Here is a 17,448-nt window from a genome sequence, read left to right on the forward strand (position 1 = left end):
TCAATTTGAATTCCAGAACAACGGCCATGATCATTGACACTGTCAATTAGTCCGACGCTTAGAGAAAGCCACGTCGGATTATTCGGTCCTTAAGAGAATTTTCCAACCTCAGAAAACAACCTTCACTGAAGAATCACCCGAGCCTTTGTCCGACCTTCAATTCCTTGCCGTCGGATAATCCGATACCACATACCATTTTCCAATCAGTGAAACAAGCTCTCTGCAGAATGCTACGAGTCAAAGTCTGACCTGGTCTTCAACGCGTCAGATTAACCGAGTGATTTAGTCGGATAGTCCGACCTTGGGGTATTCGGATTATCCGACCCCCACTGAAATTTTTTTGTTTCTGTTTTCTTACTTGGATTCATTTTGGACTTTGTTTCTTTCTGCTTCCAAGTGCTTTTCTGAGTTTCTTTGCCAATCTTAGTTGATCTTTGAGCAAGTGTGCATAAAATCTAAGACCAGCTCTTTGAATGGTCAAGCTACTAACTTCGAACCCCCCTTTATAGTACGGTCACGAACTAGAAACTATAAAACCTATACTAAATCAAGTGTCATTCATCTCCTTATGACACTTGAGTCTAGAAAGGTCCTTAATCTTGTGAATATGAGTCCGTGTCGTTGAGAGTTAATTTTGAGGGGTCTCCTTTCATTTGCGACTTAATGATTAAACCATAATTCCTTCAAAACACACGTTAGTCACAAACATTGTCACTAATCACCGAAACTTACCATTTAGCATCCACGGGCCTAGATGCTTTCAGTCATTTCTGCACAAAAGCGACACCCGAATGAATCATATCCAAAGGATTTTTAGGAAAGGAATGCTCAATCGCCATTTTATTTCTGGAGCGCCAAATGGCCCAGATAATTCCGACGAAAATACAATTTTCCAGACGATTAGATAGCCTCCTCCCTTTTGTAACTTATCCCCATAAGATCATTCCAGTTGGAAAGCCAACCAGCTCAACCAAAAGCATCTCTCAGGACTAAGGCAGCACCATGCAAACCTCAAGATGGAACATCCAAAGAAGACATGGTTAGTCGATTCAACCTCACCACATAAGCAACAAGTAACATCCCTTTCGAGCCCCTATTTTTTTAGCGAGGTTGCAACATGTAGTTTATTATGTTGAAACTGCGCCACATGAAGACCTTGATCTTCAATGGAAGTTTAGACTTCCAAACATCTTCTGATGCCGGAATGCATACACCCGTATGTGTAATAAATCTGTAAAGGGATTTTGTTGTAAAAGCTTTGGAGCTATCAAGGGCCCAGGTAATGTCATCCCCGACTTCTTGATCAAGATTCACATTCTACAAAAGACTAAGGAGCTCCTCCCAGCTCGCGTTCTCTCTCAAAGATAAGTTTCGCCTAAAGTTTATCGGCCAGCCATTATTAGCACAACAATCAGCTACCATAGCCGTAGAATCTTCACAAATCCTAAAAAGATTAGGAAATTGTAATTTCAGAGGAGACTGATCCAACCAAACGTCACTCCAAAAAGAAGTCAGAGTGCCATCTCCAACTTAATGAATGGTGCCCCATTTAAAGAGGTGTTTAACTTTGTGCAGCCCAAAATTGTGAGGTGCCCTCACACTTAGAGTTAAAGAAGTTCGCGTTTGGCATATATTTAAGAGCTTATACCAAGTGTCATTGCCTCCCTTGGCAATTTTCCAAATCTATTTCACAAGCAGACACTCATTCATAATCTATGAGTTAATGATGCCAAGACCACCTTGGTCCTTAGGCCTGCTAAGACTATCCCACTTGGCCATAATCTGTGAGGTGATGATGCCATGTGGCTGTTGCTTTGGTGAATTCTCCTCCCTTTGTAGTGTTTCGAACGTGATTTCCATAAACAAGTTTGGTCAAATTAAATTTCCTTATGTGTTGAGAAAGAATTGTGCGTCTTAAACGTACGTCAACAAATACAATAACTTTCCCCTGAAAAAACGATAGATTACTTTTGACCCTATCATACTCAATGGTGGATGTCGCATCTTGCAAAATAGATCGATCATCCTCGTAAAATTTTATTTTTAAAAAGTCATCCATAAACAAAAAGCCACGGCGCGACCGTGGCATGCAACACGTCTGACATCTCAAAATAGATCGTCGATCACCATCGATTGCTCGGAGACTCGTCGTACACCTCCGAGACAGACTCGACCTCGGCCGGCACGTCGCGCGGTACACCGAGACGCCCACGAACCTGACACCCAGACCCGTCAGGCTCCTACAGAGTCCTAGTCAGCCGGGCCCCGAAAATAAGCGGGAAGCGGCAAGCACGCTGCGATCCGCATCGTCGCCGTCGTATAGGCAGATAGACACCGGCGCGCGGGGCTTCGGTCGAACGAACTCACTCCCATCGCTTTTCCTCCGTTTCCTTCCCTCCCCTCCTTCCCCCTCTTGCGCCGCGCGAGAGGGCCGGGAGAGGGAGACCGAGGACGAGCGGGGAGGGGATCGACTGATCCAGCGAAGCGAGCTCGCGGTCTCGGATCGGCAATGGGCAAGATCGAGTACGCCGTGGTGGCGCGCGGCGCGGTGGTGCTGGCGGAGCACGGCGCGGCGGGCAGCAACGCGGGCGCCGTGGCGCGGCAGGTCCTGGAGCGCCTCCCCGGCGGCGGCAACGACTGCAACGTCTCCTACACGCAGGACCTCCACGTGTTCCACGTCAAGCGCACCGACGGCATCACCGCGCTCTGCATGGCCGACGACGCCGCCGGGCGTAAGTGCCTTAATTAATTTCGTTTCCTTCACTCCTCATCATGCCACGCATTTCGCATCGCGTCGTCGTGCCTGTGACGGTGCATTGCCGTGTACCCAATATTCCTTCATCTTTCATAGGGAACACCCAATAATTTTCTTGTTCTGGGTCGACACGCTGATTCATTCGTTCATGTATCCTTTGTTCTGATAGTACTAATGCTAGAACGAAGATTCCATGTTGTTCAGGACGGATCCCTTTCGCGTTCCTTGCTGATGTCCACGGACGATTTGTCGAGACGTACGGCCGTGCCGCTCTCACGGCGCTCGCGTATGCGATGAACGACGACTTCTCCAGGGTTTTGAGCCGGCAGATGGAATACTACTCCACCGACCCCAACGCGGACAGCATGACTCGCATGAGAGGTGAAATCGATCAGGTACTTTAATGTCCTGGTTCGTCAGGACCGTGGCGCGTCTTCAGTTAAAACATCGATCGCCAGAAAGAGAAAACTCTGTATGGACCGTCTCTGGTATTCTCCTGCAGGTCCGGGGCATCATGCTCGACAACATTGACAAGGTACTCGAGCGAGGTGACCGTCTGGAACTGCTGGTGGACAAGACTGCAACAATGGAGGGAAACACGATGCGCTTTAAACGGCAAGCTCGCCGGTTCAGGAACACCATGTGGTGGAGAAATGCGAAGCTCACGTACGTACTGCTGCTGCTTCTTCCTCTTGGCTTATTACACAGCTTCGTGTTTGTACCTTTTTGTTCGTATATAAATACAGTATAATCCGTCATCTGACGTCCATATGATTTCTTTCGTCCTTGCAGAGCTGCAGTAATATTCATCCTCACGGTGATAGTGTACCTGGTGCTCGCCTACCTGTGCCACGGATTCACCCTACCGTCCTGCGTCCCGTAAACCTTGTGCCACCCTCGCTAGGCTGCTTGACGACATTCTTAGTCCGTGGGCTAGGCTTTGTTCCCACCTTAAAATTGTTCCAGATTCTGTAAGAGCAGCTTCGTCGCTGCTATTTTTTTCTCGTGCAAGGGGAAGAAACCGTTGCACCGATCGATTCTGAACTTATGTGCTTCTGCTTTCAAAAGTCCCATGGATGTTTCGCAGCCTGTAAGAATATCTTCGGATGTTACGGCATCCCGCCTAGCAACTGTTTTTTCAGGATAACAAATGCAACATAGGACGTCAAAAGCACAATCCAAATATCTAATGATAAAGTAACATGTACGTTGGTGTGGGGGGGGGGTGCATAGAGCGAGATCGGCATCAAAATAAAGGGATTTGACATTGCGCTAAGATAGCAATCCGGAATCGTTACGAAAATTCTGAGAAGAAAAGATTAAGGTACAAACAGGCAAGGCCACAAGGCACAGTATACGGGTCGAGACTGGTTGTTAGATCTGATAATATAAAGTAAAACAACACGTGCTCGCTTAATACAATCATAAGTTATGCTACCAAACGACGAAGGTGCCACAAACAAGTGACCGATCACAAAGAACCAAGTGTTTCCTTATGCATAGTAATTCAAGCTGGACTTCTTCTTTGCCTGCACTTGGATGATTCCCTCGTTGAAATCCTCGTGGGTAACCTCTGTTGCGTCTCGGCGTAGAGCAAGCATGCCAGCTTCCACACAAACAGCCTTTAGCTGAGCACCGTTGAAATCATCAGTTGAACGCGCCAGCTCTTCAAAGTTAACATCCGGATTTACATTCATCTTCCTCGAGTGAATCTACAAAACATAACACAGAACAGAGTTAATTTTGGTAGCGGCAAAACAGATTGACTCTTTTTAGAATCAGAAACAGAGACACAGTTTTGCTACAAGTAGATACAACTGGCCATGCCTGCAAGATTCTAGCTCGTGCTTCTTCTGATGGATGAGGGAACTCAATCTTCCGGTCCAGACGGCCAGATCGCATCAGAGCAGGATCAAGAATATCAGCACGATTTGTTGCAGCTATCACCTGCAAGTCACACAAGCCAGTTTAGATAAGATGTTGAATAAGACATTTTTAGTACTATTCATTTATCATATTACGAACAACAGAAGCACCTATGTGTGCCTTCTAAATTTGAGAAAACAAAATTTGAGGCGAATAATCAAGATTAAGTTGAAGGTTGAATGCTGACCTTTATCCTCTCATCGCTGCTAAATCCATCAAGCTGATTCAGCAATTCCAACATTGTCCTTTGCACTTCTCTATCACCGCTCACTTCACTGTCGTAGAATAAAACCACCAAGTTATAAAATTGCATCTAGTTGTCCAGAAGAACAGTGTGCATTTATTAGTTAGTACTGATGATTAAACAATAGCATGCATGGTATAAAAGTTAAGAACAGTGCATTTTCCATTAAAGTTCAGCACAAAATGTATGAATTGTTTTCCAGATCACACCAATTATTATTGCAAGGATAACACACTACAAGTGGAAAATCCAAGAGGTGAAAAATAGCAGCAAGCAGCCCATATCCCCAGTCATATTTGTTTAGTGTACCGGGAAAATTAGACTACACATGAGATAAAAAAATCACTTCTAATCTAAATATAGTCCTTTCAACAAAAAAAAACATTCTGCGCAACACTTATTACATATCTTAGATATTAAAGTGTGGTGATCATGTGTAAATCGTCTCGAAAGGAATCAACTATGAAAATTATTAAGGATGTCAGAATGATGAGCAGACTTGGTCTATCTAATTCAAACAGAACATGCAAATAAACACTGTTTAGTTGAAAATTAATGTTGATCTAAGTGAAAAGCTATGACAACAGACAGCAGACAGAATGCTACATCATGTACCTGTCAAAACGCTTTGTTCCAATGGCATCAATTTCATCAATAAAGATGATGCACGGGGCTTTCTCCTTTGCCAGCTGAAAAGCATCTCTAACGAGCTTAGCTCCATCACCGATGAACATCTGGAACAGTTCACAAAAATGTTGTTATTTCCTAAATTATATTGAGGAAAAAAATCAAGTACACAGAAGAAAAACTGGTTTTGGATGTCTGGACCCAGCAATATTTCACACAATGACACAACACATCAACAATTATGAGGCAAACAATGCATCAAAATCATATTGTGATCTAATATGATACCGAATAATGTCATATTAGAACAAAAACTTGCAGAATTTGCAATACAAGTCAAAGTTCCACAGCAGAATTGGGTAAAGCTGTCTATCACTTTATCAGGGCCATAATCCTTGCATCATGTAAAACTGAAGATTAAATGATTTGAGTGGAGAATTCATATGAAGTATTAAAATAATTTGATTGGAGAATCCATGAATGCAAGGATAGCCAGACGCTGATTTAGCCAGACGTTGATTTCGACATCTTTTACACAGAAGGATTTTAGTTACCTGGACAAGTTGTGGGCCAGCCAATTTCAGAAATGTTGCATTAGTCTGTGCAGCACATGCACGAGCCATGAGCGTCTTCCCAGTCCCAGGTGGCCCATACAAAAGAACCCCTTTAGGGGGACGAATACCTAACTTCTGGAAGCGATCCTTGTGTGTCATTGGCAACACTATAGCTTCCACAAGCTCTTGAATCTGCATCAGACCAGAACATTGTATCATTACTTGCAGTGCTTGCAGAGAAACAAATTCACAACCATCTGCAGAGTAAATACCTGTTTCTCGAGTCCTCCAATGTCATTATAATCTTCAGTAGGCTTTTCATCTACTTCCATAGCCTTCACCCGTGAGTCGTACTCAGAAGGCAATGTATCTAGTATCAAGTAGCTGTCTTTGTTAACTCCTACTAAATCACCAGGCTTCAGCTTATCAGGGTCAACTAACCCAATTACAGGAAGGAATATAGTCTGAAAATAACAAAAAAAAAAGAAGAGAAGTGAGTCTGAATTCTTCACAGTACAAAAAAAAAAGAACCTACTGCAAATATGTCAATAGCATGTTGAAATAAACAAGATGAGGCTTAATGAAAATAGGTTGTACAGAACTAAAATGTAGTTGTAATCTAAAAATGCTTCTCAGATAGTAATGCCTATACCAATCTGATTGGGATTTGGCTTTGTTGTTGTTTATCAACGGACAAAGAGATCACATGATCCAAACTAACTCAAAATTCCAGAGTGTGTTTTGACATTGATGGGAAAATTCATGCATATGATTAAAAGGCAAGATGCTTCAAAGGTCAGGAAAGTTTATTTACTTGTCTCGTGGATGTCTTAAGAACAACACATTTCCCTTTCCTTTGTGAGTCCAGGTCAATATTAGCACCATCCTCTTCAGCCTCATCCTCAGGGTTCATTTCCAAAATCTGAAACAGTTGAGAAAATACATACGAAGAATTCCAAGCATTAATCCAACTTGTACATTTGGCTTGAAACCTTACAAAACAACAAATTTGAAAGCCTCAGTAGTAACATTGTTAAGGACTCAAAAGCCATACTCTACAAGAGCTCATTTTACTTTCAACCAGGAGTTACTGAATATGATGTAGCCATCAAGATAACCAACTCATGATGTGCACCAAAATAAACCAACTCAAGTAGCCATAGGATGTTACCATTTCGAGTCTGTTACCAGTTACAACATAGCAAGCAGCACTGCTGCAAGGTTGAACCTATTAGGTAATTGCAAGGATTGCTCGCACAAATAAACAAAGGAACATTAATGTATCTAGTGGAAGAGGGCCTACTGAGTTCTACCAAGCCAATACACCCTCCAACTAAACCTACGTCGTCTAACTAGTGTGCACAGTACAAACTGACGCCAAGTCATCAAATCCGGCCAATTAGTTTAACAGACAATAATTTTCTCATATACTTCGCAGATCGATAACCAAAACGTGCTTCGACAACGAACTAATTATTCCTACCGGCGACTAATTCAGGTGATAAACGAACCTCGACTATGTTGCCGACGAGGTAGGGCAGCTGCTTGTTAAGCTTGATTTTCTCCTGGTTCTCCTTGATTTTCTCCTTGACGGACTCGAGCTCCAGGTTCGTGCGCTGCAGCTCGTCCTACAAACACCCCAAGTCAGAACAGCCGTAAACTCCCCAGGAGGGGGCGATGCGAAGTGGCCTAGGGTTTCCTCACCTTGTGGACGCGGATCTCGTTGTCGAGGAGGCGGGAGGCCCTGATGATGTCCTCCGTGGACATGGAGGCGAGCTGGTCGTCCTCCGCGTCGTCCACGGCCATGGCGGCCGGCGCGGGCGCCGACGACGACATCGCTCGGCTGATCGCGTCGGGCTCGGAACGGAAGGGCGCGTGTGGGGTGGGTTTAGTAGCCGCCGCCGCCCTCGACTTCTGCTGGAAGAAGATCCGATGCGACGGCCTGGCCTCAACTTGTGCAAGAAGAAGAAGATGCGATGGGCGGAGCAGAGCTGTGTATTTACGCCCGGGCCGGGCTGGGCCGATGCGTATCGGATTGGGCTACATCTGGGCCAAGCCGGGCGAGATGAGTATCGGATTGGGCTGGTGGCGATGAACGGGTGTGAAACAGTACAAAAGCCCACCTTCTATGATGGTGTGTATGCTATTCGGATGGTTCGTGTTCCAAATTGACCGATTAGTTTTCGAAAAAAAAAGATTTACCAAATTAATGTACACTGCAATCATGAGTTCATAGAATACTGCTGGTATCTCGCACACAGGCGTGTCCTGCCATTGTTACTGACAGGTTGGCCCTGGCCGCAATCAAGTACTTGGACTCAAAGCTAGGCAAAAAGGAAGAAAAAGAAAAGAAAAGGAACTCAAACAATCATTCTTTCAACTTCAAATCGGTACTGTATTTTCAAAATAAAAAATTGAAATCAAAAGCCTTAATTTTCCACCTCCAATTCTGAAGCTTCTTCCACCCAAGGGCCAAGGCCAGGGGCTTCCTCTGCAACACACTTTTCAGGCATCTCCTCTGCGATGGATCTAATCTACCAGGCCTGCGGATGATTAGCTCCGATCGAAACCTTTATGACAGCAGCAGCGCCTGGCACTGGCAGTGGCAGGGTACGCGTACGTGGTGGTACGCGCCTGCAGCCCCTGCCCACCTGCCGCCGCTGGCAGGGGTACTACAAGTTGTTGGTTGGTTTGGATGCATGGCCATGGGCCAGTAGGCCATGCCGCCATGGGCAGGCCACTCAAAATCATTGGAGGCATCGCGTAGCAGCAGCCTCGCCGCTGGACGATTGTCTTGTCATGCATCTGCATGGGAGGGTCGGTCGTCTCAGCTCGACCAATGGCAATGGCCGATCAGCATTCAGCACTGCAACCACCGCTGATTCGTTAAGCTGCCCGGCCTGGCCTAGTCACCCAAAAGTTGTCACGCATAAAGCAGCTGCTGCCAGGGTGGCTGGTGGGTGCACAATTGCACATGTGCATTGCATGCATGGTTTGGTTTGGTTTTGATTTAATTTCGTCATCATCGTCGTTGCATATATAACCTTTCCATCGATTAACCGTACGTGTTTCTTGGTACGTTACGTACGTACACGCTGGCACTGCACGGGCGCCGTTCGTCCTGCGTCGACCCGTGCAGCAGCAGCCAGCAGGCAGGCAGGCTCCACCGGCACATGCACGCGGACGCGCCGGGCGGGCTCACCTGACCTCACGCGCGCCTGCTAGCATGGGCACGTCGTCCTCCAGCTCCAGGATCGATCTTGCATAGTTGCATTGCAGCGGCGGCGACTGTTCCGCAGGCCTATTATATTAATCGGCCACGCCAATCTACTAATCTTTTTAATTTCTGCATAACAATCTTGCATTATTACATTGGCCTGATGCATATGTGCATATAGGCTGTATAGCTGGATTTAATTTGCAGCAGCATCGGTGAACATATTTTTTCTAGACTTAGGTTGATTTTCTTAATTGAATTTGTTAGTACTTAAGCTCACTGAACCTTGCCCATGCATCTAGAGATCTACCCCAATGCTGAGTTACTGCTGGCAATGCTCTTCGTCTACTTCCTCATGCTCATATATACATAAGCTACTTTCAGGCCCACTCCATTTTTTGAAACGTCTGGCCCACTCTATAGCCTATACATGCAGAGAGACAGTGCATGCCAGGGTTAACCATTTCGTTTTCGTTGCAAATCCCGGTGTTTAGCGGAAATGAAATTTCGTTCCGAAATTTCGGTGAATTTTGGCCGAATTTTTTTGAATTTTGAATTTTCAAACGAAATTTTCCGAAAAATACCGAATTTTTTTTCCCGGTAACTAGCGAAAACGAAATTTTTCGCCGAATTTCAGCGAAATTTCGCCGAAATTTCAAACCCTGGTGCAGGCTAGCTTCTCTCAATTTTCCACCACCCTGTGCACCAGTGTAAATTGAGCACACGCATTTTTCAACAAAAGAAAAAGAAAAACATTAGAGGGCACGGTACTTCTACAATGGAACAGACAAAGGTGGTCCAAGGAAGCTCCAGCAAGCTGTGCATGCATGAAGAAGGTTATAACCTCTGCACTGCCGGCCATGTCCTTTTTAACCCGTCCCCTCTCCATGGCCTGCCGGCCTTCTCTTGTTAGATCCCACGCCTGCAGGCGGCCGGGTAAATTAACTACTACATGATGCCACAAAATTTCTTCTTGGGCATGAGCAGGGAAGCCGAAAGGCTGCCGCCACCGCGCCCCTAGGTAGCATTTGGTTATATATATATAAAGAGGGATCTCATGAGAGCAAAAGGCATGGCAGCTGGAGATTGGAGAGACAGTGAGTGTGCAGCCTGATAGCCTCCACTCTTCAAGTCCATGCCATGCCTTTCCACAGCTTTCTTGAACTTCTCTCTCTCTCTCTGAATCAATGGCGCGTGCAAGTTGTGGTAGAAGAAGGTCAAGAAAGCTGTGGGAAGAAATGGCATAATAAGGACTTTGAATTCTGTTACAAATTACCAACGAGATGTAATGCTATTTCCCGTCTGCCATGTAAGTTACTCCCGTGAATCCGTCATGTTTTTCTGCTTCATGGGAATCACTAGTTACTCGTGCAACTTGCAACTTTGATGCCGCTGAGTAATGCAGCACAGTTTTGCTTCCTTGTTCCTTCTGTTATTCGGGAAAAAACATTTGCTTTATTTCTGTTTGAGGAACCGTTTGCTTTATTTCTTCTTGTGCTTCTGCCATCTATGCGGCCTTTTTGATCTTCCGATCCTTTTTTTTACCCATGAAAACATTGAAAATTCGAAACTGAATAGTGACTCCAGGCCCCCCCCCCCCCCCAAAAAAAAAGACATGGTTGCTGATATTGAGGTACTGGATTTGGCACATATGGTCGGAGACGTCTGATAGATTGCTTTTATAACTTTTAGCTTTCAGAATTTTTCATTGTGCCACTTGAAAAGGTTAGCCGTGCATGTATACAAGTGTCTTATAGCTTCCTCAATATTTCATTGCGTCACTGATACTGCCCAGGCCCATGAAGTGCATAAGCCTATTTGTGCTTTTTTTTTCTTGCTTGTGCCCCTTATTACCCTTCTCTACAGAAAGAAGTTCATCATCTTTTCCTCACTGTCTTCATATTTTTTTCTGGTTACATAAAAACGGAACCTTGATACAAAAAGCGTGTTTGGCTCGATGGTAAGGATATTAATCAATACCAGCTGCTCCTTGAACTTCTCATAACAAAACTCCATTACATCCTAGGAATGTTTCTTATCATCTCAATGCTGATAGTGATAGTACACTGTATTTTCAGCTATTAATTAACTTGCCATATCTTTTTGGTAAATCTTAATTTAATTTGTACCTGTTAAAACATAGCTGGATTCTTTGTGCTATGTTAATTTCTCCTTTATGCATCAATCATAGCCGGGGTCATATGGAGAGACATATATAACGTGGCATGCTGTTGAAGGCCACACGACAAAAATGCTGACGTGCTGGCTTTATCTGGAATACGAATTGTAGTACCTTCAGACTTGAGTCAGATACCATTCCTACTAGCCAATCATCATGTAGTCAATCACCGTGTAGTTGATGTCAATGAACTTGTTCGTGGAGCTTGAGGTTTGATGGCCTTCTTGATCGATCTGAAACCATTGCGGTGAGAAACTTAGGAAGGGCCGCAGCCCGCAGGGGAAGAGATGTTCCATGTGCTGCGAGTTAACTTTCGCTTTACGCCTTTACCCCACAGGCAGTGACAGAAGGGGAAGGCAGCTTTACCTTCCCCGGCTCACAACGGCCGCGTTTGGTTTCTTGTCGCATCAAGATTTCACAAAAAGACAAATTTCCGCAAGGAGTACTAAATATAGTATATTTGCAAAACCTTTTCAGGGACGGATGTAACTTTTTGAGATGAATCTAATGATATTAATTAATTGACGATTTGCTACAGTGATGCTACAGTACCATCCTCTAATCACGCGGCCAAATGCCTCATTAGACTCGTCTCGCGATTTACACGGGGGTTGTGGATGTGGTTTTGTAATTAGACTTCATTTAATACTCTAAATTAGTGGTCAAAGAGCCAAAAAAAAATTTCGCGAAATTTTTTTCAGCCATAACCAAACATCTTTCCACACTCAACTAGCCACCCACTCAAAATTCAGAAAGCCCGATGCCACAAGGTCGGTGCAAACCAACAAAGCAGGGCCACTGATACGCGGGGCCCTAACCTACACGCGGCCCACACGTAGGTTGTTACCCCGCTCTTGGCTCTTTGAAATCTTGCTCTGGGCCTCAGACGATCTCACTCACCTTCTCGCTCATGTCATGGATGGGAGAGGGAAACCCAGCTGCCCAGGAATGGATTTCACTGCAAGAAAACTAGAAAAGGTAGTAGAAGGGATGGGTGGTTGCACTACTGCAACATTAGGAATCCAGTAAAAATTCTCCCTGGACTGGACTATGGATCTTGGAATCTGAAGCCGTGCAGGCAATGCAAGGGGACAGAAGGAACATCATGCCTACCTCGACCCAAAATTACATCCCACTAGTTTAGGTTTCTTTTGGGCCACGGAAGACGTATGGTGTAAAGAATGCAGGTTATTGAGAAATTTCTGAATGTGATGTACAGATGCAAGGTGTAAATTTGTCGTGGAATAAATCATACAAACACACGCACTCGACTTATGTTGTCCAATGATATTATAAGTTAAAAGCATCTACATTTGCTATTTGTTTCAGGCTTTGTCTAAAACTATTTGCAGATAAATTAGAATCAGAAATATAGAGTGGTCAAAGTGTTTTGTATTTGAGACAATTTAATATGGATGTTTAAAATGTTAAAAATACATTAGGAAGTGCTTAAGCCTCATAGGGCTGGCTAGAAGTGAACTAACAGATCCATGTTCTAGGCTAGGCCAAGCTCGGCCTAGCTAAGCTAAGCCCAAGGTCATTCGGGCCTAGAAAAGTTCAGGTATTATATAACTTACTATAGCACATATTAAGTTTATTATGTACACAACTTTATTTTCTTTATATTGAATAAAGTCTATTGTATTGAGATACTTCTAAATTTTATGGGCTGCACAAAGTTGAATCAAATGCACATGCATAGTACGCATGACAAGAGTTTAAGATAAAAATGTATTCCCATTGGATCAATTTTTTATGGACACAGATGCGTGTTTTTGTTAATGTATAATATTAAATGAGAAACACGCATAAAAAGAAAGAGAGAAAAACAAAGTAGAGGAATGATGTATTTCATATAAGAGCACATGTGTTCTCCCATCTCAATATATTTGTCTCCTGTCTCATATATGCGCTAGAATTTAGCATTTCACCTATGCAAATAGACGTGCATGGTGAAGAACCATAATGGTAAGCCATGCAACTATAAAAACCTGGATTGAACCTATACCTACACAACAATAGACATATTCGGTTGGCTTGTCAGCCAATCAGCGAGCGGTGCTTTTCTCTCACACCAAATCAGCACCAGCCACCAGCCAGTAATACTTTTCTTTTATAATAAATCAACATCACCTAGTCAATCTATTTTTCTTAGTTACTGAAATAATATCGCTTAGTTAATCTTAAGCAAAGCAATCTATTTTTCGTTACGGTATGCTTTAAAATAATTCGTTATAAGAGAAACTCTATATTATGATTTGGGAATCAGCCCAATCTATTATTACATCATATCTGTTAAAATAAGAGGCAAAATAATATGTATATTACCTCCATTCTTAAATTATGACACAGTTAACATTTTTTCATACTTTGATCGATAATATTTATTTTATAGACAAGTCAAATAAAGTAAAACGAGAACCACTACATTTATCGTCAAAAGTATTTTAGATTTCACTAGTAAATTTATCATTTGTATAAATATTTATAAAAAGGAATAATCAAATATAAATCAATGGTGTCGTGTATCTATATTTAGATATTTAATAACTAAGTCGTTTGGCACGGCTTCACCCAAAACGGCTTTACTACTAAAGCAAAAGCCGGTGAAGTTAGAAAAAAATTGACTTCTAGTTTATTTTGGCAAGGGTTTATTAAACAGTTTCATGCTACAGTACCTTGATTTGCATGAAACAGGTCAAGTTGAAGCCAAACTAAACCATGCAAAACAAACCCTTAGGAGCCATTTGGCAAGGCTTCAACGAAAACAGCTTCACTAGTAAAGCCAAAGCCGGTGATGCCAAAAAAAAAAACTAGCTTCATCCGGCATCTAGTCCATTTTAGCATGAACTTCACGCCTCAATTTGCATGAAACATATGAATCCGAAGTCAAAATATGAACCATGTTAAAAAGACTCTTAGACCATGTTTAGTTTCCAAAAAAAATTCTACAGTACCTATCACATCGAATTTTCGGACACATGCATAAAACAAGAAATGTAGTTAAAAATAACTATTTACACAATTTAATTGTAAACGACGAGACAAATCTTTTAAATCTAATTAGTTCATAATTAGATATTAATTGTCAAATAACAACGAAAGTGTTATAGTACCAAAACTTAAAAAATTTCACAAACTAAACAAGATCTTAATATTTGCCTTACCTGTTTGAAACTTCCGGGTGACGTGATGCAGCACCATCCGTAGTACTACCGAGCAGATTGACTCGTATGCAAAGAGACACGTAGATAGTCCAAGAACTCGAACTGTTCGGTGGTAAGAAGCCAATGTCAGTGTGTTGCCCAGCACAACACGGCACACAGGCAATGGTAAACGTAAGCATGCAGGCCACACTACTGTTCCAGGGAGAGGCAGACACGAGACATCGATCGACCGACCACCGTGACCTAGGAGCTAGCTAGGTCACCTGCCGGCAGTACGCTGGTCTAGGCTATGTTTAGATCCGAAAAAGTGGTAAAAAGTGTCACATCGAATATTTTAGCAAGTATTTTTTGTTTGTTTATGGTAAATATTATTTTATTATAGGCTAACTAGGCTCAAAAGATTCGTCTCGCAACGTACATCAAAACTATGCAATTAGTTTTTTATTTACCTACATTTAATACGCCATGCCTGAGGCAAAAAATTGATGTAATAGATGAATAGTGAAGTTTGGAGAGAAATTTTACAACTAAACACAGCCTTAATAGTGATTTAGAGGCTGTCATTCTGTCAAGACAAACGAGTGAAATGAGGTGAGGCTTGAGAAGAACACGTACATAAACAGTCCTACACACAGTGGGCCGTGGCATCTCCAGGAATGAGAGTCCCATCATGCTGTATTGCAGTAGGCCATTAGCAGCTAGTATTGGAGTAGCTGTAGGCTGTATCTCCTTGTGAGACCAAGGCTGTGTTTAGTTCTAAAATTTCTCATTCCAAATTTTACTATTCACCTATCATATCAAATCTTTTATTTTATGCATGGAGCATTAAATGTAGGTAAATAAAAAAACTAATCGCATAATTTTGATGTACACGACGAGACGAATCTTTTGAGCCTAGTTAGATCATGGTAAGACAACAATTACCATAAACAAACGAAAAATATTACAGTGTACTATAGTGTCCTATATAATCTTTTTTACCAGCATTTTACGAATATAACACACAGCCCAAGAGACAGGCCAGGTACTGGGTGTGATTTGAGGTCTCATGCATATTCTGCAAGGTACCATCTTTTTCACCCTTTACACAACCAAAAGATCTACTGATTGCACCCCTCGGGCACACATCACAACAGTCTACAGAACGACATGTCAATCATGCATATTATTCTTCTTTTCATGCCTGGCAATGCCAAATTTTTTAAAAAGCAAAAACCAGATGTAGTATACACTAATTGTGTGAGATATATACTATGGACAACAAAACAAAGTTGAAACTTTGCCAACGAACTAAGGGTATGTTTAGTTCATTTTGTATTTTGCATTTTTACATTTTTTTAAAAAAATCTTCGATATTTGAAGTATTAAATGTAGACTAATCACAAAACTAATTACAGATCTCGTCTGTAAACTACGAGACGAATCTAATGAGCCTAATTAATTTATCATTAAAGCTTATTTAATGTAGCATTATTGTAGCAATTTAGTGTCCAATTACGTCCTAATTAGACTCATTAGATTCGTCTCACGATTTACGGTCCATTTGTGTAATGCGATTTATTTTTTGACTACATTTAATACATCATGCAAACAATTTACAAAAAATTTACATTTTGCGTTTTGAAATCTAAACAAGCCATAACCATTAAAAATGAGTTTACACAACGAAGAAAAGTACTGACCGCAACTTAATCTAAAGAAGTACTGACCACAATAATATGTATAAATTGTTTCATGAACATTGAATACTAATTAATCAACTGGAAATCCAACCTGCCTTGTTCGAGGAAAAAGAATCTAAGAGAAAATAACATACAGACTATATCTACTAACAACTTCAGAAACTTAAATTTCAGCTAGTGGGACCAAATTAAATTAGGAATAATCTTTTCTATAGGGAAAAATTACACACACAAACGTAGAGATGATGAAATCGACCAGTTCCTCCCTACTAATAGCCTCCAAATATGCACACATAATGCTCTCATAAACCTACTACCGGAAAGAATTTTGTACCTTGTTCTATGATGCAGAATAATCCTCCCTTGTGGCGCTATATGTATATAAATACCGTGCAGAGATGTAGATCCAACATAAGCTGCCCGGACACAATTAATCTCCTTTGTAGAACTGATCAGTTGGTCTCTCTCTGCAATTTCCCACAGCTTTATTGAACTGCACGATAGATCTCCGACCGAAGCCAAGCAATCTATCTGTTCTCGAAGATCTGCCGCTTCGAATTCACGCAGCAGTTCAAGAAAGCTGTGGAAGATCACAAAGAGGGCCATGTCATGCGGTACGCATGTAATTATCCCCGGTGAGATCCGGAAAAGGAGAAAACAGAGAGAGATGACGGGGACCCAATCCAAGAAGAGGGGTGCCTGCCCAACCTAGGAATTCAAGATTCAAGATAAGAGAGATGGGATGTTGAGGGAAGGGGGGAAGAGGAGAAGGGATGATGGGCGGCCATTTATAGGGCCGGGAGGAGGATAGGAGCGAGCCAATGGAATGGAAGCGGCCCAGAGCCGGCAAGGGGTTGGTGGAAGAGGTTAAGGACCTCGATCCCAATGGAGAAAGAATACTATGTACTAGGCCACCGTACCCCCCTCCTGACGAATTGACGGCAAGTCCCTGATGAACCCTTCGCTTTACCTCCTCCTCTGTCTCACCAACCTCTTTTGGCACATCAAACCAGCTGGGGAGTGTCACTCAATCACGGATCAAAGTCTCTGGACATCACCTGCCTCATCTGCAAAAAGGGACACTAGCTGGTAGTAGC

General features: G+C 42.7%; 2 protein-coding genes and 1 long non-coding RNA gene across 4 annotated transcripts; 1 reads left to right on the top strand and 2 right to left on the bottom strand.

Annotated features, from left to right (window-relative positions):
- The first annotated feature begins 2,409 nt into the window (after positions 1–2,409).
- On the top strand, positions 2,410–3,834 carry LOC120654262 (vesicle-associated membrane protein 711-like). Its single transcript, XM_039931777.1, has 4 exons — positions 2,410–2,732; positions 2,960–3,150; positions 3,258–3,421; positions 3,548–3,834. The coding sequence occupies exons 1-4, from the start codon at positions 2,510–2,512 to the stop codon at positions 3,636–3,638; spliced, it is 669 nt and encodes a 222-aa protein (XP_039787711.1). The 5' UTR covers positions 2,410–2,509; the 3' UTR covers positions 3,639–3,834.
- Positions 3,835–4,003: 169 nt separating this feature from the next.
- LOC120657522 (26S proteasome regulatory subunit 6A homolog) lies at positions 4,004–8,056 on the bottom strand. 2 transcript variants are annotated; one of them, XM_039935846.1, is made up of 10 exons: positions 8,012–8,030; positions 7,811–7,981; positions 7,618–7,734; positions 6,921–7,028; positions 6,379–6,570; positions 6,107–6,298; positions 5,541–5,659; positions 4,869–4,956; positions 4,583–4,702; positions 4,004–4,467 (listed from the first exon to the last, which is right to left on the bottom strand). In XM_039935846.1, exons 2-10 carry the CDS (start codon positions 7,940–7,942, stop codon positions 4,249–4,251), a joined length of 1,287 nt encoding a protein of 428 aa, XP_039791780.1. In that variant the 5' UTR covers positions 7,943–7,981; positions 8,012–8,030; the 3' UTR covers positions 4,004–4,248. The 2 variants fall into 2 exon arrangements, with proteins under 2 accessions (XP_039791780.1, XP_039791779.1); XM_039935845.1 differs by having other exon boundaries at positions 7,811–8,056.
- Positions 8,057–11,258: 3,202 nt separating this feature from the next.
- On the bottom strand, positions 11,259–17,405 carry LOC120657523. The gene is made up of 3 exons (XR_005668224.1): positions 16,686–17,405; positions 14,670–14,771; positions 11,259–11,735 (listed from the first exon to the last, which is right to left on the bottom strand). It is a non-coding gene; the product is annotated as an uncharacterized LOC120657523 (long non-coding RNA).
- Between the last annotated feature and the right edge of the window lie 43 nt (positions 17,406–17,448).

The sequence above is a fragment of the Panicum virgatum genome, chromosome 1N (genome assembly GCF_016808335.1).
Source record: "Panicum virgatum strain AP13 chromosome 1N, P.virgatum_v5, whole genome shotgun sequence".
NCBI classification, from domain to species: Eukaryota; Viridiplantae; Streptophyta; class Magnoliopsida; order Poales; family Poaceae; genus Panicum; species Panicum virgatum.